A 23,283-nucleotide genomic window follows, 5' to 3' on the forward strand; every position below is an offset into this window, starting at 1 on the left:
TCACAATTTCATGACAATCTCATCATTAGTGTAAAAAATACATTGATTTTAGTAAAAAAACTCCTAAAACCTTTGAACCAAATAGAACGTTGCTCTTCGACATTGCTTTGATGTCTACTGTATAGTCAAGATCTGGGTTATAGCGACTTCTAGCCCTTTGAATTACTCAAACAAACTGCTGAAATTCTGAAAGAAACTGAATTCTATTAGATATTCAAAGAGATAAGTATTTTAGAATAAGGTCCAATAGATTCTCTATATTGAATTTACTGTAATAATATTTACATAATATTAATACAGTATATTATATATACCGTTTTAATACAAATATTCCTCTGAAATAAAATAAATGTATGAAAATCAGAACATTATATTAAAATATCTCGATAGTAAAAGGTTCGTTAGATTTTAATTATTTTCACAATGATTATCGTTTATTAAGAACGACGAAAATAATTATTATAAATTACTCTTAGATTATATAATAAAAATTATATTATTTTTATACCGTGAAATTTCAATGTTCGTGAGTTGCGATCATACCCAACATTGGTTGTTTAATGAAAATAATTTGAAATATTTTCAAGACGAAATACGAATTTCTTGCAAATTACAGACATTCCAGCGACGGTGAAGGTCTCGTTTGATTTCGCGAAAATAATTTACGCGCAGTTATTTCGCCTTCGAAAGTTGCCTGCTCGATAAGAAGGCAAATAGATGATGCCGTAATTTGGTAACGATTGAAAATGGATGTAAACATGTGCCCAGACGCAAAAGAAGTTTCTTTGATAGAAACCTGGCGCTGTACAATTAGTTCGACTTAGTTTCCAACATCATTTTATGTTATTTGTTACTATACTTTGATATCAACACGATTTAGTTCTATAGAAATCTTGAAATACATAAATTTAAAAGACTATTCAATAAATTGTTATTTTATTTTTGTTGAATAGAATTAGCAGAAAAATTAGAAATATTTTGTGAATATACTTGCAATAAATTCTATCAAACTAGCGATGTGAATACGTAGCAAATAATCGAAGTGGTTTTTTGGATTAAAAGGCATTTTTGTTTAACGGACTTCTTGCCGTTCTCTCATCTCAAAAATATTATGCACAGAATACAATTTTCATCAAACAAAGAGCTAATAGGAAACATGGAAGCTTATTAATAAATTAACAAATCACTGAAAATGTTCATTCTTCAGAAAGAATTATTCAAATAGTCACACATATGTAGTATATTTCAAAACATAAAATCATACTTGGTTTAGTAGTTCATTCTTTTACAGATTTATAAGAACATCAAAATCGCCATCAAAATAATTATCTTATAGTATTTATATACGTATATATATATATATATATATATATATATATATATATATATATATATATATATATATATATATGTATGTATTCTGTATTGAAGCAAACTCCCCATCATTCACTGTTATATTATGTTATATCTATTTACTTTAATTCAAGAACATAATAGGATCTTGTAATAAAAGAAAGCAGATAACTTAAAGTCTTATGCAAAATATAATAAAATAATCTTGACAGAGTCTAAGTGTGACATGAGATATTTGCCTTGCCTTTATAAACTTTATCTCATCGTTTTTATGTTCTGGCCTAAAACCAGCCAGTGTAATGCATGACGCATTCGAAAACAACTTGAGCTGAGTTGTTGTTTGTGGAAAAATTGAGATATAAGATTTTTGGTTTCTAGAGTGTCACTTTCTCTATGAACCTAATTATTTCTGACAAACCATAGAGTGTTTAAGATTCTCCTCAGGAGCTTATTTTGGTAACTTGAAGCCGTTTCACTTGGTTGGATGGAACAAACTCGTAGTAGAAACTAGATCCGTAGAGGAGTATGGAGCGGATTAACATCTTGTAAAAATGGGAAGTCTGCTAGAAGGGCTAATCACAGGAGAGGAGATAGGTTTGCTATCCCCAAATCTTTCAAGGTTGCTTTCTGGATTTGGGAATGCTAACCGTAACTGTCGATTGAAGTGGAAACCTATGTGATGTTGTCCAGCCATGGAGGTGTTACTTTATCTTATTTTGGTTTACAGAGTTAGCCATAACAGATTATAAAAAAAATTAAAAAACATATTTTTCTAACATAATCGTTGATTATAAATTATACTATATTTTTGACTCCAAGGTTTCTAATATATCCAAAAAAAATCCGAACTTTCTGTACTCGGTATTGTACTAAAAATCCGAACTCTTAAGTAGACTTATGTTACAGCATGTTGATTTTGTTTTTTATAAAACCTATTTATTTTTAAATATAGTCAGGGACATCTTAATTGAAAAACGATCTCTCATTATTGTACGACCGGCCTGTACACCTTTTAAAAGAAATCCGTATTATGACGGATTAATTTTGATTATAATTTAATCACGAAAACCTAGAAAAGCCTCTAAAAGCTCTACATTTTAGTTCTGCAAACAGAAAATAATAAATATATTATAAAAGTATAAAAACAAATGAAACAACGATTCAAATGCCTTCACGGTTCTTAGCATAGCGATTCAAACAAGTACAAAGTAGTGATATCTAGGCATTGGACAATGCATACCTGAGCAATCTGTGGGTATAGACAATACTTACAAATAATCTTGCAACAACTGTGAAACTTCCAAGTCGGACAACGACCACATACATCCTTTTGGTCATCTCTTCAGGGTTTGTTTTTCTAGTGCCACTGATAAGACTCTGGTTGTTGGGAAAAATCATCATTTTAAAAAAGCAAGTCAGCATTTTAAAAATAAAAAATATCATCCGGCTTATTTGCCATGTTCAGTTTATTCTGACTTATGGCTTTTCCAAAACATTCTTTCGTGTGAAATGATTTTCAACAAACGAAGAGGTAACTGATGGCGTAAAAGGATATTTTCATAAGGCTTTTAAAAAACTAGTAGATTAGTGGAATTCATAAACGTTGATGAACGTATTTTATATTTGATGCCAATTATGTTTAAAAGTAAATTTATTTTTACACCTATAAGTTCGATTTTTTATTTCGATTTTTGCCTCATATCCGCTAAATTGCTGAATATAACTAATGTTACTTTTTTAGATGCTTAAACTATACATATCCGACGGTGAAGCAATTTGTCAGGGAATATCGGGAAATTATTTAACGGTTTAGTTAATAATTATATATTCAAAAACATAAAAGATACTTTTTAGTTTTTTAAATGTGCATCGTTGTTAATTAGACATACGTTTAATTATATATATATATATATATATATATATATATATATATATATATATATATATATATATATATATATATATATATATACTAGCGACCCGCCCCGGCTTCGCACGGGTGCAATGCTGATACTAAATTAAATACACTACAGAAAAAATATGAACGTTGTATATAAAAACATAGCGGCCCGCTCCGACTTTGCACGGGCATAAAATATATATGCCTATGTCACTCAATGAAACCATGATTAAAATCGATCCAGTATTTTTGGTTCATTCATTACTGCCCTTGGCCTGCACGCATTAAATTTGGAGTAAAACAATTCCTCTTCCCCTATACTTACTATGGAGATTTCCTGCTATCTTTGGAATATCTAAATTCATACAATTTTTATTACATTACACATTTTTAAACGCAAATTTTAAATTTGTAATATCTCCGAAAATATTTGTTTAATTTACATGCTGCAAGGAATCATATTGATCTAAATTAATTGCACACTGTATTTAAGGTACTTAATTCGATAAGGATTAATGCCGTATTGCTTAAAATAGCTTCGTAAATAAGCCATTTTCTCACGTCAAAAGTAAACAATAAAAATGGTTAATGTGGGTTATCCCTAAAAGATAAACATATGCCATCGCGGACTTTTTTGTAGACCTTTTTATGGTGTACAATACTGTAGTACATTAATTTGATCTAACTCGTAGGGTTAGGCAGCGTTTTTGCTAATTGCTAAATAAGCCTAAAAAAATAGGTTAATTTACGACATCACGTTAGAAACCTCTAAAATTAGCAATGTTGCCTTAGTATATTATGCATGTATTATACATATAAACCTTCCTCTTGAATCACTCTATCTATTGAAAAAAACCGCATCAAAATCCGTTGCGTAGTTTTAAAGATTTAAGCGCACATAGGGATATAGGGACAGAAAAGGCGACTTTGTTTTATACTATGTAGTGATATATATATATGCTTCAATTTAACCCATTACCTTAAATATTCGCCCTCAGGAACTGAGCAATGATTACTTTCCATCGTTATAAGTAAAGCTTTTAGCGAAATTGGCCGGAATATATTTCGTTAAGTCACTTGGAAGAAATTTCTGTCCAAGCTGCTAAGTGAATGAATCCCGCCTCCATCTTACATTGTTAAATCGGGCGTATTTAATTTTCCCCCGAATTAATCAGATTTTAGGGACTTTTAGGTCATCTTTATAATTTGCGAGTCGTTACTTTCAGCATTATTCTTGATTCTCTTTTATGGACTGTTCGCCTATTCTATTGGTGGCACTTAGAAACACATTTTATCAGATACAAAATATAACCATCAGTTTTAATCTGAAATATATTTGTCTTAGAATGTATAAAAATAGGTATTTTCTTTAATATGAAGTGCTTTAACACTCTGGTGAGTTCCTACAGCTCCTATGATATTTCAACTTCTTAAAAAAGAAAGAAAATTGCCATATATTGTTAACTATCATTTCTGACATAGGAAGGTATTTTGTTCGACTAAAGCAAATATGGAAAATTACGTATTTTTTAATTAAGTTCCCTTATCTTATTTTTTCACATACCTACCATGACAAAATTTGAATTTATTTTGATTCTATCTCTTTATACAACAATCCAACTTTTCAATAATTCTTAGTGAACTGATTTAATAAAACTTTTTTGTAGAAATTTCAGGAAATACAGTGATTTCCAACTTTGCAAGAACTGTTACTAATAAGTAGATTTATTGTCAAATTATCAATATATATCCACATTTATTACTTACAGTTCTTGTTTGCCTTTTAATAAATTAAATTAAATTAGCTACCGTTTCACAATTAATTAGTTATTTCAAATTATTAATTATTTTGGAATCAGAAAAACATAAAATAATATTTATTAACTTATTTTATATAAAATTGTTTTTTTTTATTATGGTTTAAATCAATTGAATGAAACAATCTAAACATTTAATTTAAATATATCGTTTATAATGTCCTATCATTTATTGTGATAACTCTCAAGTTTCACAAGGTAGTGTTTTGGGACCATTACTATACCTGCTCTACACTGCTGATATCCCAACAAAAAAAGAAACAGTACTTTGAACATTTGTTGACGACACAGTTATAATGGTAAAAGATGTATCTCTGTCTGTGGCTATAGATCAAATACAAGTCAACAAGATCTACAAATGGACTAGAAACTGGAAAATACAGTTTAGTAATTCCAAATATGTTCATCTTAATTTTGCGTTGCGGCGAATTGACCGGATGTCCGATTCCTCAAGCAGAATCAGGTAAATACCTCGGATTATGGTAGGTTAAACTGGAAATATCATGTAAGACAAAAAAACAGAATAAATTAGACTCAAAGTCAAGCAACTGTACTGGTTAGTCGGAAGATACTCTCAACTTGATCTAAAATCAAAGAGATTGATTTATCATTCAATCTTGAAGCCTATTTGGACCTATGGGACGCAAATATGGGATTGCCCTAAAACATCAAACCAATCAGTTATTCATCGCACCCAAAACAAATTTCTACGAAATTACCAATGCTTTTCGCTACGTAACCGACGAAGAGCGAGATTGTATATTAATTCCAGTACAACAGAATAGTACTAATAAATTACTTTGTGAATTTAGATTGTACTAAGCATATCGAATGTAAAATGTAATGATTAAAAAAACATATTTTTGAACAGCGATATCTGTAGTAGAGAAAAAACCATGTAAAAATGCAAAACAACTTTTAAACAAACTGTTAACTGTTAAATTCTATTACTTTGACGTTTATCTACATAAAATGACAAATATCCATTTACTATTATTTATTTGCTCAGATTGTTGGAATTATTGTTTGATCTGAATAAATGTGCTGTCGAGGCCTTTCAGACACTTTTAAAACTTATGGTGATACTGCTACGTCACACCCCAATTGTCGGTCTTAGATTCAATAATTCAATTGTGTGGTAATATTATTGTAAATGAAGAAGAGCGGCTTGAAAGACCAAAAAAAATTTGGATGACTTATTGTATGAGAATCCAGCTCAAACTCTCAAAGGGCCTTCCAATAGTTTAGTGGTTGAGGAAACGGGCGTTGTTTTCAAAGGTTTATATGCGATAGAAGAGATCCAAGAAAAGTTTCTTTGAAATTGTCCACTAGCGTGTAACGATCGTATAGTTTTCTTGCATGACAACGCTTATCAATTATTTCAGCTCGAGTAGATAGGTCTTTTGGTTGCCTCTTGTTCAGATTGATGCAAAATGACTTCGGAGTGCAGAAGTGTGAAATCGCAACCAAACTCGTTAAATATTTCAGCACGTTATCGCCATGTGTAAAAAATCATATAAAATGTTTTGATTAAAATGCATTGTACCATTTTTTTAATAAACAGCCCTTTAAAGACAAAAGATATCAGAATACGTGCAAGGCTAATATTGATTATATAGTCTATTCACCGTTATTTTGTACATACTATCATCCTGTCATTTAAATTTTAATTTAGTTGAGTTGGGCTTTGATATACAACAAAATTCTAATCTAAATAATATAATTGAACAAGAATGTCACTACATAGTATAAAACAAAGTCGCCTTTTCTGTCCCTATATCCCTATGTGCGCTTAAATCTTTAAAACTACGCAACGGATTTTGATGCGGTTTTTTTCAATAGATAGAGTGATTCAAGAGGAAGGTTTATATGTATAATACATGCATAATATACTAAGGCAACATTGCTAATTTTAGAGGTTTCTAACGTGATGTCGTAAATTAACCTATTTTTTTAGGCTTATATAGCAATTAGCAAAAACGCTGCCTAACCCTACGAGTTAGATCAAATTAATGTACTACAGTATTGTACACCATAAAAAGGTCTACAAAAAAGTCCGCGATGGTATATGTTTATCTTTTAGGGATAACCCACATTAACCATTTTTATTGTTTACTTTTGACGTGAGAAAATGGCTTATTTACGAAGCTATTTTAAGCAATACGGCATTAATCCTTATCGAATTAAGTACCTTAAATAGAGTGTGCAATTAATATAGATCAATATGGTTCCTTACAGCATATAAATTAAACAAATATTTTTGGAGATATTACAGATTTAAAATTTGCGTTTAAAAATGTGTAATGTAATAAAAATTGTATGAATTTAGATATTCCAAAGATAGCAGGAAATCTTCATAGTAAGTATAGGGGAAGAGGAATTGTTTTACTCCAAATTTAATGCGTGCAGGCCAAGGGCAGTAATGAATGAACCAAAAATACTGGATCGATTTTAATCATGTTTTCATTGAGTGACATAGGCATATATATTTTATGCCCGTGCAAAGTCGGAGCGGACCGCTATGTTTTTATATACAACGTTCATATTTTTCCTGTAGTGTATTTAATTTAGTATTAGCATTGCATCCGTGCGAAGCCGAGGCGGGTCGCTAGTTATCTAATATAATTTATTTTAACATTATAGTACATCCAAAACTACAGTTAATTTTACAGCCACAATAGTTTATAGGTTAGAGTTAGAGTTATAAGACGGCTTTGACAGGCTCATTCGTTTACCTGTTTGAACTAATCAGACAGCATTGTGTCCCCTTTTTAACTAGAATAAAATGAGAAGGAAAATATTGTCTGATTCTGAAACGAATTTATAACTTGCGGCAGGCAATACGCTAAACATCTTGATGACGTATCTACAAAAAAACTTATAAAATAGACTATACATTGAATCGTGATATAAATATTTAACAATTATCGATAATTAAAGGCTTTAACAATGATAATATTTGATAAATAAATAAACATCAACATTCATCTTTTTTAGAATGTCAGAATAATGTGACAAAAAACTAATTAATGTAAATGAATACGAAATTATAGAAGCACAACCGTGTATGGAATACGCGGAAAATGCCTAGGCTTATTCCAGTTCCCTTACACTAGTTTGGCAAATAAAGGGTAGATAAAAGTAAAGTAAATAGTGGGGTGATAAAAACAACAATTCCGTAAATTCATGGGTATACTGATTAAAAAATAACGACACATTTTGAAAGGGCTTATCTCTAATTTATTTGTTAAATACCATGCTTTGTAATTACCCACGTTATATTTATACATGTTGCTTATGTATATGTTTATAATTATAGTTTTTAAGTTCTTTGGATATTTTTCACAATATGATAAAAAAAGTAAATAAATATTATAATTAAACTTATGTCTAATTAGAAAACGTAGAACAAAATAATAGAATTTAACAGTTAAGGGTTAGATTGTTTAAAAGTTACTTGGCATTTTCTCTACTACACATCAAAATATTTTTTTGTATAAGTAGAATCTTAATTCACAAATTAATTATTATTGCTACTGTTCTGTTATAGTGGCATTAATATACAATCTCGCTCTTCGTTGGTTACGTAGTGATAAGCATTGGTAATTAATCATAGAACTTTGTTTTTGGTGCGTTGGATAACTAGTTGGTTTGATGTTTTAGTGCAATCCTATATTTGCAATCCATAAGTCCAAATAGGCTTTAGGATCGAATGATAAATCAATCTTTTTGATTTTAGATCAAGCTCAGAGAATCTTCCGACTAACTAGTACAGTTGCTTGACTTTGAGTCTAATTTATTCTGCTTTTTGTCTCACATGATGTTTCCAGTTTAACCTACCATCGAGATATATTCCGAGGTATTTACCTGATTCTGCTTGAGGAATCGGACATCCGTCAAGTGATAGAAGATAGAAGTTTCTAGTCCATTTGTAGATCTTGTTGACCGCTACTTGTATTTGTTCTATAGCCTTAGACAGAGATACATATTTTACCATTATAACTGTGTGTCGCCAGCAAATGTTCCAAGTACTGTTTCTTTTGTTGTTGGGATATCAGCAGTATAGAGCAGGTATAGAAATGGTCCCAAAACACTACCTTGTGGAACTTCAACTGAAGTAGGTTTAAGTGTTATCAAAATAAATGATAGGACGTTATAAACGATATATTTAAACTAAATGTTTAGATTGTTTCATTCAATTAATTTAATCCATAATAAGAAAAAATAAAATATATTATTTTGTGTTTGATTCCAAGATAATTAATTTCAGGACTATACAAAATTATAAAATAATACCATAATATCAATAAAAACCAACTATTTTTAGTAATCAACTATATTGTAAAATAATTTATCTAATTTATTATATTTTATTAATTAATATTAATTTATTAGGATTGGATACCAATACATTTTTTTAATATAAAAAAGCAACACTACTTTTATTCAACAAATAAGCGGATATGAGGGATAAATCGAAATAAAAAATCGAAATTATAGGTGTAAAAATTAATTTATTTTTAAACATAATTAGCATCAAATATAAAACACTTTCTTCAACGTTTATGAATTCCACTAATCTACTAGTTTTTTAAAAGCCTTATGAGAATATCCCTTTAGGCCAGCAGTTACCTCTGCGTTTGTTTAAAATCGTTCTAAATCAACGATATCTTTTAATTTTAATTTCATGAAAAAAAAATTATTGTTATCTTGTTAAAAATTACGCTGATTTCAGAATTTTCAAATGTTAATTTTAATATGGCTGATAATGATATCAAGTGTCAGTTAAGAGTTAGGTGTTAATTAAAATGATTTGGCGAAAATATCTAATACCGATAGACATACAGAAAAGAAAAAGTAAATATAACAAAATCTCGTAAATCCATAAAAATGTTGAAATAGGCATATATAGTTACTAAACATTTTTACTTTCAAATAGTACTGATTAAATAGATTGTTAACGAAAGTTTTTAAGATTTTATTCGGCAAATAACATACATTTTTGTTAAGCCTTTTGTTTAGAAATAATTTTTTAGGCTTTGGAAGAGCTATAAGTCAGAGGAAACTGAATATAGCGAATAAGTCGGATGATTTTTTAAATTTTAGTATGCTGACTTTAATTATTCTTTTTATGCAGTTGCCATTAATGGAAAATTGTTTGTTTCCCTAATATTTGTTTTTTATGACTATCCCATTGGTCTAAGTGATACAGTACAAACAGCTATGTTGTTATAATAGATAATATTTCATCTGTTAACAACAATGCTGTCGAAGGGCGGCTCTCCTGGACCAACACACACACACACACACTTGAGATTGAAATAAAAAATCCAATTTTTATCGCTAGTTACAATATACCAGAGAAACATTCGAGAGTTCGTTTGTTGCGTGGCACTCAGTTAAACCGCAACTTGAAACCATTCGAAATGGCATTTTCAGTCAATTTGTGTTGCCCCTTTCCAATGGTGGCCAATATTCCTCATTTTTAAGTCTTTCCAATCGCAAATAAACATCTAGAAACAATTGATTCAGGAACTTCTTAAGATGTATGGAAATTATTTGAGAGTTTCGTTGGGTTTTTATCCAACAAATTTCTCTAAGCTATTATTTGTCATTGAAATCAAAATACCACTTTCAAATAGTTGAAACCAAAACCGACAACTGGTATATGACGATGCCGAATCACCATAAGCTTCTAAAAGTGTTTGATAGACTTAGAAAGTAGCTTTTTTTTCAAAACAAACGAATGAGCAAATTTTATCAAAAATGCATTATTAAGTGTTGTATACATAATTAGCGTCTGTATACAATTAATATGTCAATAATATTAAAAAAGACGAAACAGCGTGAACTTATTCAAGAACGATAAAAAGTATTTTTATATTTCTAAATAAACATTTTGTAATAACAATGATATTGCATTCGAATTTAATATAAACTTTCATTAACCAATTCTTCACTCAAAATCAATTTATTCCATTACATTGATGGCATATCCTCTAGGCTATAGTCGTTAAGTAGATGGTCAAAAGAACCGATTTTAGGAGAGCTTTTATCGGAATTGATTACAATGCTTTTAAGCCACTTGGTCCAAAATTCCCTCAGCTGGGAACATAGACCCGCACTTTATTTCACTCTATCAGATGAATCTCATGATTTTTTATCAATGGTATCAGTGGAAGGCGATATTTATTTTCTTTTGCGACCGCCTTGAAGAATTCAATTAGTTTTAAACGTGTTAAGCTCAAGCATAATAATAAATAAAAGATTAAAAGAAAAGAAAAATTAAAGTAGTTTGTAACAATAATTAAATAATCTTATTAATTTATACGTTAAAATATTTGTTCTTTTAAGTTGTATCAAGTTTTAATTCTTTAACAATATATATCGTTCAGCATTTACTCATTTATAAATATTCACCTGAATGAAAAATTATAAATTCAAAACTTTCAATAATTGTTTGCCTTTTCAATTTATATTTTAGATATGTTGTTAAAGATATGTTTCATTAATTTAAAATAATTTAAATATATATTATTTTCTTTAGATATAAGTATACAAATATAAATTATAAATTGAATAGTATTATCTGCTTCATAACTTTTAAATAAGAAAATGTATTAAATTTCATGATTTAGTAGAACAGGTTCATATATAAACCTTGAATCCAGTAAACAAATCTACAAATTTTGGGCAAAATTCCAGCTTTATTGATGAAGATACTCTCATTCAAGTACGACACAGATTTACTCCTCATTTTTTTTATAGTGTAATTGTCTCGAAGGCAGCAATCCGCCTGTAGTCACTGTGAATCATAATTAATTAATAATAAATAATAATTTTCATTAATATTCAATTTTAGACACGTTGAATTACCCTAAAAATAATAAAAATTGAAAGTACTAAAAAACTAGAACTAAAACACTAAAACAACTGTAACTTCTGTCTAAATAAACGGCATATTATCCTTAAATTTTGACATGATTCATTGGAGGTATTGCTTCCTTGCCAGTCTAAGATGTACCTTATTTTATGTATTGCATGGAACTTCCTGTTATTTATCTATCCATTTGTAGATATAAACTTGCAAAATATTGAGGCTATAAATTATTTTTAAAGGTTTTAGAATAGATGTTTTACTGTGTATTAAATTGCATCGGGTATATTTGTGACCAACTTCATATTGAGACCGTACTTGACAGGCTTCACATTTTAATATGTTATGTACCATTTCGTGGAGATGTAAACCAATTCAATCGCATTTGCGGTAAGTTTTACTTTCTTAGGTCATCGAATGCTGTGTAAAGCTTATGGCTATCATAATTCATCATTTTCAAAGTGTGTACTGGTTTCCACGCTTTAAACTTTAAGATTTAAGCTTTTAGAGTGATCAGAACTGCTAAAAAATATGAAAAATATTATTTGAAGCCATAGCTCTATGATAATCCACGTAAAACACAAGAAACATTTTCAGAGTTATTGAGAGTAATACAAGAAACCATTTCCTGTCGCTTGAATAGCACGCGAATTATCTAAAAACTTGGATATCTGCTCTATGAGTGTGTAAAGTGCTGCTTCATCGGGAAAATCGGAAATGTTTTTGCATAGCGAAAAATATAATAGAGACAACTTGGTCACGCATCAGCATCAAAGGCAAAGCAATTAAACCATCAATATGGATCGTTGTCGACTACAATTGACATATTGGCCGAAATATGAGCAAAAACAATGTTATTCTTCAGCCTGACAAACAGAAGGCGGCTTACACGGTGCTGCAAGCCACCGTCCGCCCCATTCTCCGGACTTTGCTGCTTCTGATATTCTATACACCTATAGTATATATGACACGCCACCTATCTGAGTTGTGCTTCACTTCTCATCTTCTTAAGGTACCAAGAAATGGGTAGATTCGTAGATAGCCTCAAAAGGCCTGATATATTTTAGAAACGTCACCTTTTGTCTGAAGAATAAAATTATGAACCGCTACCTCGCAACTAGAAACTTATGAAAATCAATTTGTCTATCAATATAATTATCACACAGTGACGTTTTTACATCTTACATTATATATGCTCATTACAATATTAATTTCCAAATTAATTTATTACTACTGTTCTGTTGTACTTACATTAATATACAAGCAAGACGAGAACGGGATTAATACATCATTAATTTTGTATATCCCAAATTCATTTAAAACTAAACGACTTAAGCTAAAGTTTAATAAGGTAAGAATACACTTATACGCTACATAAGACGATCAATTTATGATACTCGAAGAGCGAGAAACCGTTTTGGGACACGAAATCCCGATGCGGGTTTTTACTGCCGTGTAATCAGCGGTGGAAATTTTCGGGGTGTGAAAGCCGAGACAATATAGCAGACTCTCTAAAGAGAGACCATAAGAACGACGAAATACATAAGGGTTCTCACACACCATTTTATTCAGATGACCACCGGTTACAGTTCCGACGCTATTCGCAACAGTCTTCAAGTCCAACTGAACCAGACGATTGCGTGGTACAAATTCTAGCGGCTGCAGATAAACCTGAGCAAAACTCAGGCTATTCTGTCCCACCGCAAGATGGAGTTCCGCGCTTATCTGCTCCATATCGATAAAGTCCTTATACTCTGACTCCAGAAGGTATCATACATCAGACTGCAGTTCGACCGCAGGTTCCAATGATCCGCTCAAATCCAGCATGCTATCTGTAAAGGTAATGGCGTGTATAATCCACTCTTCCAACTCCTCTGCAGAAAAAGTAAACTCCCAATCCCCCCGAAAGCAACTCTGTATAAAATGCTAGTCCGTTAATCATGTCTCTTCGGATCACAGATGTCGTATAGATACCTCTTTGAGATGAGAAACAACTTGCACTACTCCAAGTGTTCCAATCCAAAAAAGTCCGTGCGTTGCTCAATGCCCCATGGTTTATGAGGAACGTCAACATTCACCTCGAATCAGGCATCTACATTCGTGAAGAGTTTCAATAACATGCTCAGTATAAGGTTCTTCCTAGGTGTCTTAGAACACGACAACACTAATAGAATCCCTACCCATCCACATACCTCGATAGATAACCGACTGTGGCAATCCCAATCGTAACCTAGGGCCTCTGTCGCCCGCAAAACCCTTCACTATCCCGAACCCGCAGCGACATCAGCAAAAGACCATTTGGTTCCAGCTGGTCATTCTGGACCAAGAAAGAAAATACAAGAGCGTACCATATTTTTTAAGAAGCGACAAAACAGACCTTATGAGAAATGGTGGCCAAAACCCGTTTTTAATACCCAACTGGCTAATTGGTACCATGAAATTTATCAGAAATGTGGCAAAATATTTTCATTTAAAATAGAGAACTTAAAGATATGAAATTCGTTTTCCACCAACGTTATATATGGCACGAAACACAACCGGTGTACTATAAATAGCTCATTATCAGACAAACGTTTCGTATTTAGCCGCAACATAAATTTCGCACGACTCCGGAATTAACGGGTCACTCAATTAGAATGGTTTATTTCCATCAGTGTCAGTCCACGCCCACGAGACACATCGATCCCGAAATTCCAAATTGTTCGCCGTTCCAAGGAAAACGCTCATATCAGGACACCCGTCTCATTTAATCCGACGGCAGATTGCTTGCCAGTCCTGTGTCGCCGCTCTAAACTGATTTAGTTAATTCGGTGTCGGGAAGGAGGGAACGAAACAAGAAAAAAAAACGGGACGCAAAAAAAATGAACGACGACCGTTTAACTACAGTAATTAATATTTTAATCGAGGCCGTTTAATATGGAAATTGGGGCTCCGGTAATATGTCGACATCGTCGTGATAGTAATTGCTTATTTTTTAAAACATGCTCTAATCGCTTGAAAACATCATTATATAATGATAACGATTAAGATTTGCATGAATATTGTTTCTTATTTAAAACTGATTAGAAAAATTGCATCTTTTATTCATGGATGGAGTTAACATTTTCGACAATCAGGTTGAAGCATTACAACGGAGTTAGTATGGAAAAGTGACGACCACATATGTCATCTTAAAAAAAATCGAGTGTCACTCATTTAATAATACGATATGATATAAATATACGGAGGATTAACAAAATTATATGAACGTCTGACATATGCACAATATTTATTTTGTAGCGACCTCGAGACATGTCGAATTTTACATCGTGGAATAACGGTCAAAAAAGTACCCAGAAATATAATCCCAGATGTTGAACACGGACGGGGTGCCAGCCCCGACAACTAGAACACGATTACGAATAGCTGGCAACCCCGAGACGTTTATCTGGGATGTTATTGAAGGGTATTTCCATTATTCAGTAACCGATCATCGTTTGGTTTAGACGTGCCACTATCGACTGCCCAAGCCTCGTCACCAGGTAACACCGCTGCCATCCGTTTTATCTACTTTGTAATTTCCATGTTTTTATATTACTTCAATAAATAACGCTCACATAAAGTAAACACCACTGTTTCATTTCGTTTTACTTCCATTCACCGAGCAATATCAATTTACCCTAAAATGTATTTATTTACCCCAATAATATCACAATAATAAATAGCTGACCCAGAGAACTTCGTTTCACCTTAGAAACAATTTATGTTCTGTCACCTTATACTTCACATAATACGCAAAAGTGTAGCAATGTTCGTCTTTTCTATAGAAGAAATTCGCACAGGAACAGAAAACACCGGCTAAATCAAAACTTGTTTCTGTATGTCTTAAATACTACGTGTGGTCGACGGGAGGATGGACAGGATATTACGTTAGGTTATGGAGGTGCGGAAACGCTATGGAAGTGGTACTGTTACAAGGGGTACAGAAAAGAGTAAAAGACGTTTTTTTTTTCTTCTTATTCCAAATTGACCAGCTAGAACCAAATGGTATTTTCCCGTGATATAGACCCTAGGTTAGGACTGGGATTGTCATAGTTGATATAACTACTGAGGTTTGTGGATGGGTAACGATTTGATCACATTGTTATCGTGTTCTAGGGCACCTAGGGAGAATCTTACACTGAACATGTTCGTAAAACTTTTTACGAGCGGGATGCCTGATTCGAAGTGATTATTCACGTTCCTCATAAATGATGGGGTATTGAGTAGCGCGCGGGCTTTTTTAAAATGGAACACTTAAATGGAGTAGTGCAAGTTGTCTCTCAGAGATATTCCTGTACTACACCTTCGCTCCGTAGAGGTAGACTACATGGAATAGCATTTTATACAGAGTCGCTTTCTTAGAGATTGGGAGTTTTTTTCTGCAGAGGAGTGGAAATATTAGACTATTCACGTCATTGCCTTTGCAAATAACGTGCTGTATTTGGGCTGACCATGCCCTGCGATCGAACTGGAGATCGAGTTATGATACCTTCTGGAGCCAGGAGATAGGAACTTTATCGATTTGGAGGCGATAAGCGTGGAACTCCTAATTGTGGTGAAATAGAATAGCCTGAGTTTTGCTCAGACTAAGTCACCAGAATTTATACCACGCAATGGCCTGATTCAATTGAACTTGAAGTCAATTGAGTCAATTGAAGTCATTATTTTAATTATCATCTTGCCATGAATAACCATTGGATATATTGGTCCCACTCTAATACATACATGTCTCATTTAAATATATAAATTGAAATAATAAGTCCTCCTTCGTTTTACAGGCTTTTAATAATTGTATTCTTTTAAAATCAATATCCGGATGTTCCATTAGAATTCCTCGATACTTTTCAGACTAACAGTTTCCTTTAACATAATTGTATTAAATTATGTTTGTATTGAGAAACTACTCACTGTTATTATACATTTGTAATATTTAATCTGTTATAGAAAATAATATCAATACTAATATCAAGCTGATCTTGATTCGTCACCCTCTTCGTATTAGAACGTTTTTTTTTTTCAGTGAATTCAAGATTATATTTTTCATTTTTTAAAATAATTCAGTGACCGTGTTTATATTAATATTCAGTGCAGATACAACATGCTAAAAATATTTTCAACAAAAATTCGCAGCAAATTAATATTTAACGGTAAAAATGCTAACCTCTCTAACGATTTTTACTAGCAAAAGGGGGCTTCCATTATTCTGTTCAAAAAAACTTATTAGAGAATTTTTAAGAGTAATAATAAGTAGCATTCTGAAATTTATCTGATTCAGATTTAGTAACAACTACAAGACTTGACTTGAAACTGAGCACTATATACGAGCGGCATTATTTACACGCAAGCAATGTTGCCAATATGTAAAAAGTATTGCATTGGGTTCATAGTTCATAGTAATCCTACTAATATATATCAAATTAATGTATTATTTTTTCAGTTAAACGAGCTCATCCCGATCATGCCGGTTCCAATGAAAACGTCGACCCAGTCAACTATTTCAACAAGCATACTTCCGCTATCAAGAGAGGTAATAGGATTAAAACGTATAATTATTAAATTTAAATATTAGGTGCTTGTATATGTTCTCACAATTTTTCCCTTTAAAAAGTCATTTATTGTGAAAAGTTGGTACACTATATGTTAATCAAAACATTCTCGTCATTTTCTATTTCTCGAGTTTTTCCTATCGATATTTCCGGCGGCATGGTAATACCGTATAGAAAGAATGATGTATGTTTGGACTTATCGATGCATTTTCGTGTTTCTTCAGCCTTTCAGATGTTGTGAGTACACTGGGTGTAACAGGACTTCCCACTCGAACTGCAATATTCGCTTAGTAGTGGTGAATGATACTATTTTGCGTCTATTACTCGCTATTTCTGATATAGATTGAAACAATGTGTTTAATTTTCGATAGACATCAGCAGCAAGATTTTCGTTTAGTTGATGTAGTATGTAATACATTACATCTTGCTGTTAAACAATCTAAGATAGGTTAGGTTATTTAACATTTTTTACAATATACTAATAGATATCGCTAATAAAATTACATGCAAGCACCTAATATTAGTTTAAATAATAATAATTGTTTATATCATTAAATTAAATTGAAGCCGGCTTGGTGGCGCAGTGGTAAAGGCGATGGGACGGTCCATCCAGTGTTGCGATAGCCGCGGGTTCGAATCCCGCTGGGGCATGGTCGTAAATTTATGTTTGTGATTGTTTAAAATTTGTGAATGATCTAGGCAAGAGTGTAAAATCCGACAAGGAATATGATCCCAGTTATGCCAGGCTGGGTAAGACCGGATGTCTTCTGGGATGATTTCTAAAGTTCGCCACTAGTCACTCGCCAGTCGGTAGGCTTAATGCTGGGGACCGTGGTTCGGAACCCACTTTAAACTTTAGGTCCAGTCCAGATAAACCCATAGTTGGTAAAAGGAGACTTTAAAATATGTATATAAAAAAAATTAAATTGAAAAATACTTTCAGAAATTACCAATTATATGCTTTTAAAAATTGAACAGATTGCTAAGTAGTTCTCTGTTATGTATTTTGATATTACTTTATCGGATATCTCCACAAAAAATGATGCCGATTATGTGACATGTTTATGGCTCTCAAACTGCAACAGCCAATCAAACGCAGTTTTGTTGTGTGTTTTGTGGTATTGGGAAACTTTTAATTAACCTACGGACCAAGTGGACAATCGCCCAGATGCGGGCAAATTTGAAACTAATCAACATTAAATCACATATATCGATAGTTTCTAACTTAAACAGATTAATGTTGAATCAAGTCTCTTGCGATGATATATGTAATTAAGCTCAGCAAAGACTAAAAATCCATATATTTCCTTTATATATAAAAATATAGATCCATGTTTTTAGACCTTAACAAATACACATTTATCCTTTAAGTATTATAAAATTTCATCTAATATAACACGATTTGAACTAAAAAAATCTAAGAATGCGTCTATTATCCAATATAAAAAAATTAAAATTAATAACAAAATTAAATATATATAGTGCAGGGGTAAGCTAATATGCACTGATTTGATATAAAGCAACATAAAACTGCCGCGGAAAAAGTCGCAGCAAAACTCAACACTTACTCAATAAATATCAATTCTTCATAAGTCAATTAAAAAATGATTATTTGGGGGATACAAAAAAAAAGTTGCAAAATACATGTAGGTTTCACAAAAAAAAACTAATTTACTTATATCAACAAAGGAATTCGCAAACACTGAAAAATTGGTAGCTGTAGTATAACTTTGATATAATTTTATAGTTTTTATTTTCCTCAGTAGTCGTTGCAACCTGTAAAAACGGGAGAGCGGTGACCCGGAGCTAAGCTCCCAGCATGTCGACCAGCTTGCGAATAAGCGGGTTTTCAGAAGAACTTCAACTGAGTTGTTGTTTGTGAAAGGACTGAGATATGAAGTGCTTGATCTCTGGAGTGTCCGTTTCTCTGTGAATTTGATTATTTCTGATAAACCAAGGAGCTTTTAAAATTTTTCTGAGCGGCTTATTTTGGAGAACTTGTAAAATAAGCTTTCAATGAGGATGGAAAGTCTGCTAAAGAGCAGATCCAAAAAGATAGCAAGTTTGCTATCCCTGAACCCTTCTGAAATACTTTCGTAGGTGACGTGACGTTATCCAATCATGGAATTGTTGGGGTGTCAATATTAAATTGCGGGACGCGCAGTGCGTAACGTTTATTATGGAAAATGATGGCCTAGGTTTTCGGGAAGTTGATTTGCAACCTCCAGAATTTGCACCGATCGACCGCGTGATCGAGCTGCTTCTTTAAACGTCCTTGAATGGTATCCTCAAATCTAGAGGCCGTCAAGAAAGCAGTATCGTTAGCGTAAGACCTTTTTTCTCGGCAGATCTGAAATAAAGAGGTTAAATAAGGCTAGGACCAGTAGGGAACCTTGACGTACGTCAACTTTGATTTATTTTCGACTGAAAAGAGTTTCCCTAATTAGGTCCAGGAGGACTGCTCCAAGTTTTCCACGTCGGTCAAGAGCGTGATGGACGTGTGTAAAGTCAAGCATGAGGGGAGAGTCGTTATAATTTGGGTGGCAATATCGTGATATTCAGCTTGTACTCTCATTCACATTACTGGCCGGAATACTGCGAATGTTTATATCGATATACCCGCTGATAAAGTTCTTACTTTAACTAGCATATTGCTGCCAAACACTGTCATATTCTAAAATGATAATAAGCCCATATTCATAGCTAAAAACTGTTAATCTTGGTTTGAAACAGAGAGTGTGGGGAAATTTCTATCTCTAACATCAATCGAAGTATTTGGCGGATGTTTTGGTACAAGATTGAGACAACATATTTTGGATACTATTTAGATACTCTACGAATCGGCTACACGCATAATTACAGCTATTTTGAGTGATTTTTTTCCACCTGTATTTGCTCCGTTGTTGATATTTAAAAATTCAACGTCTTTATACCCATTTCCTACACATATCAATGTAGAAATTATTGAAAATAGAAATAATAAAAGACTTAGAATAAAATATTTTATTAAAATGTATAAGAAAAAAGTTCAAAAGTCGAATTCCAAGAATAAAAAATATCAGCCGCTTCAAGGAACTTCTCAATACGTCTAAATAAAAACGTAATTCAATAATAAATTATGAAAAAATCATAAGGTCCAAATAAACAGTAAAATAATGATATGGAAAAAGACCGTGTAAAAAATATTTAAAGGTATCTTTCGATTTCTTCCAGTCGTCTGACGAAATAATCCAAACTCATTGGTTGCGTGTTCTTCCACAAGTTGTATTTTTTAATTTTGCTCTGTCGCCTCTTGATTTTCGAATTATTGTTCTCGTTAAAATTAATAAACCTTTTGTACCTTCGATATGTCATCGCCTGCGGTTTCGGTTTTTCGAAAATGGTCTCCAGCATACTATGCTTCCTCTGTATCGTTTTGTTCGTGTAGTACTTGATAATATCTTCGTGACTTACTAGTTTTTCGTCTCTTGTTCTCTGCCTATTTCTGAGTATCCTCACATTCTCTTCCTCATTCTCTACGTCCTCTAAATCATAGTCCTCCTCTTCAGAATATTCCTCCATAAAACCAGTATTTAAATCCCCGAAAATTCCTGATAAACGCCTCAATTTCCTCTTTCTTTGTTTGTTCTGCTCGACGCCTTCGGAAGCACACTCTGTCTCTACAAAACCATCATTTAAAAGATAAGCATCGTTGTCAAACCTGAAATAAATATGTAGGTTTTTATTAAACCAAATTATTTCCAGATTCATGTAATATTCACCGGAATGTGACATTTTTCTTTTTGTTGGATAATTGGGGTAATCCTCTATACTTTTGCTGAATATTAATGGGGAATTCTTCGTCAACAGTTTCCATATTTTGACACTTTAGTATTGTTATTTTTTGACATTTAGTTACTGTCATTTTTTATTGGTTTAAAAGGTCATTTAAGGTTTAAAACAACATATAGTCTTTTTAGTTTAGTTGATATTACATAATAAATTAATTACTTTAGTCGATAAAAAAGTACAACATTTAGGTTCAGTGATTTCCCAGTAATAGTTTTTACTCATGGCAAATGTATCTGAAACTAAAATATTATATATTGTAAATAGATTATTATAACATGTGGCTGAATGAAAGTAAAAAAATCGTATTTTCATCATAGTTTTTAAAACAAATTTTAAAAAATGAGTAGTCTGCTCCTGATAGGTCTGGCGTAAAGAAGCAATTTCTTTTTAAACGCTCATTCTTTCTTTTTTCTTCTTCTATTCCATTTAGCTGAAATTTTTATTAAGCTTAGGCCAGAATACCAAAAAATATTATACTATTAAATAAAAATATTTAAAATCTAAGAGCCCATTAACTCTTACTTATTTTATAATAAAATAAAAATAAAGTCAAAGATAGTAGCACATTTCAATGTTTCTACGATTTACTACACTTCGTTACGCAACTACACTAGATTATATGGTTTGGTGTTCTGGAATCTGTATCCAAGTTCGATCTAAATCTCTTAATCATCCAAGACAGCTGGAATCCGAAGGTCTTGGTGTAAGTGATATTATATCTATCTATCCCCATGACTATCAGGTCCATGTAGGTTTTAGTATTTGCTTGACCACCAGTAACTTAATATGTACGGGTAATGTACATTTTCTCTCACATAACCAGCAATTTTTTTTTTGTATTTGAAATCTAATTCTTTTCTTTTATTTTTGATATGGCCCTTCTAACGAAGTTTTACATCAAAATTCATACCAAGGTACTTAACGTTATTACTGTGTCGGATAACAGACTTATTGATATTTATTGGTATATGAACAGTTTAAACATTTACTCTCAGTTACTTTCTCCATATTATTACTGAAAATTTTTGAAGATTTTCCAAATATCCAGGGCATGTTTTAATGTAACAATAATTTAATAATGTATATATATACGACCTACAATTACAAAACGACCTACAGATTATTTTAAAGGATTTACAACAGATGGTATTACTGTGTATTAAATTGTCACATACAGGTAAAAAAGATCAGGTAAAACATGAGCTACAGTTTTTAGTAACTTCATGTTGAAGCTTCATTAACAGACTTCACTTTTCAGTATGTTCATTTCGCCGAAGTGTAAAAAAAAATTAATTTTTAGTTCGTTGAAATTGTCTGAATTTGTACACAGAGTAGGTCTAAAGTTGAAGATAAGTGTGGCTGAAGATCAATGCTGTGTTTAGCTTAGAGTAGCCATGTTATATTGATTTCAACGTGTGTTTCAACGAGTGGCCTCGACGTTTTGAAGTGGTTATTTTGACACCGAAGACAAAGAGCGTTCTGAAAAGCAACAATTGATACCTTTATGAAAAACCGCCCAAATACGAGCAAAGATACAACAATGTTATTCTTCAGCATGATAACGCTTGTCCCCATATTGCTAAACTAGTGAATACATACTTCGAACGATTAAAACTAGCAGCGCTACACCACCCTCCGTATTCTCCAGACCTTGCTCCTTCTGATTACTGCTAGTTTTGACATATGAGTCGTGACTTGTTTGAGCAGCGCTTAATTTCTTATGGAAATACTAAAAAATGTGTTGATTCGTGGATAACTGCTATCTGTTGAAGCTATCCTCGTTCTTTCGAGATGAAATCCGTAAATTTCCTGTGAAAGAATGGAAAAACGTAGTAGCGATCGATATTGTCCATACCTTGAATAAAATATATTTTTCACAATAAATCTTCATATAAAAAAATTCTTTCAAACTAATATATTTTTAAAGCATTTGTAAAT

The 23,283-nt window shown here is 32.1% G+C and overlaps 2 protein-coding genes across 3 annotated transcripts in view; one reads left to right on the top strand and one right to left on the bottom strand.

Annotated features, from left to right (window-relative positions):
- Positions 1-23,283, top strand: part of LOC143204583 (uncharacterized) — a 74,639-nt gene that overhangs the window by 18,650 nt on the left and 32,706 nt on the right. For both annotated transcript variants that reach the window (XM_076417249.1, XM_076417259.1), the window contains exon 2: positions 17,406-17,495. In XM_076417249.1, the coding sequence (XP_076273364.1) occupies positions 17,406-17,495 (90 nt within the window). The remainder of the gene's footprint in view (positions 1-17,405; positions 17,496-23,283) is intronic.
- LOC143204592 (uncharacterized) lies at positions 20,555-21,436 on the bottom strand. The gene is made up of 2 exons (XM_076417273.1): positions 21,276-21,436; positions 20,555-21,214 (listed from the first exon to the last, which is right to left on the bottom strand). Exons 1-2 carry the CDS (start codon positions 21,416-21,418, stop codon positions 20,701-20,703), a joined length of 657 nt encoding a protein of 218 aa, XP_076273388.1. The 5' UTR covers positions 21,419-21,436; the 3' UTR covers positions 20,555-20,700.

This window comes from Rhynchophorus ferrugineus, unplaced genomic scaffold, assembly GCF_030347505.1.
Source record: "Rhynchophorus ferrugineus isolate W39M unplaced genomic scaffold, kcgeb_rfMv2 rfM1, whole genome shotgun sequence".
NCBI classification, from domain to species: Eukaryota; Metazoa; Arthropoda; class Insecta; order Coleoptera; family Curculionidae; genus Rhynchophorus; species Rhynchophorus ferrugineus.

What these genes read in the sequence shown, in the direction of transcription:
- LOC143204592 (XM_076417273.1), bottom strand. Translation starts at nt 21,418, where the DNA reads ATGACAGTAACTAAATGTCAAAAAATAACAATACTAAAGTGTCAAAAT. An exon ending in AAGAAAAATGTCACATTCCG is followed by an intron (nt 21,215 to 21,275) that starts GTGAATATTACA and finishes TATTTATTTCAG; the next exon opens with GTTTGACAACGATGCTTATC.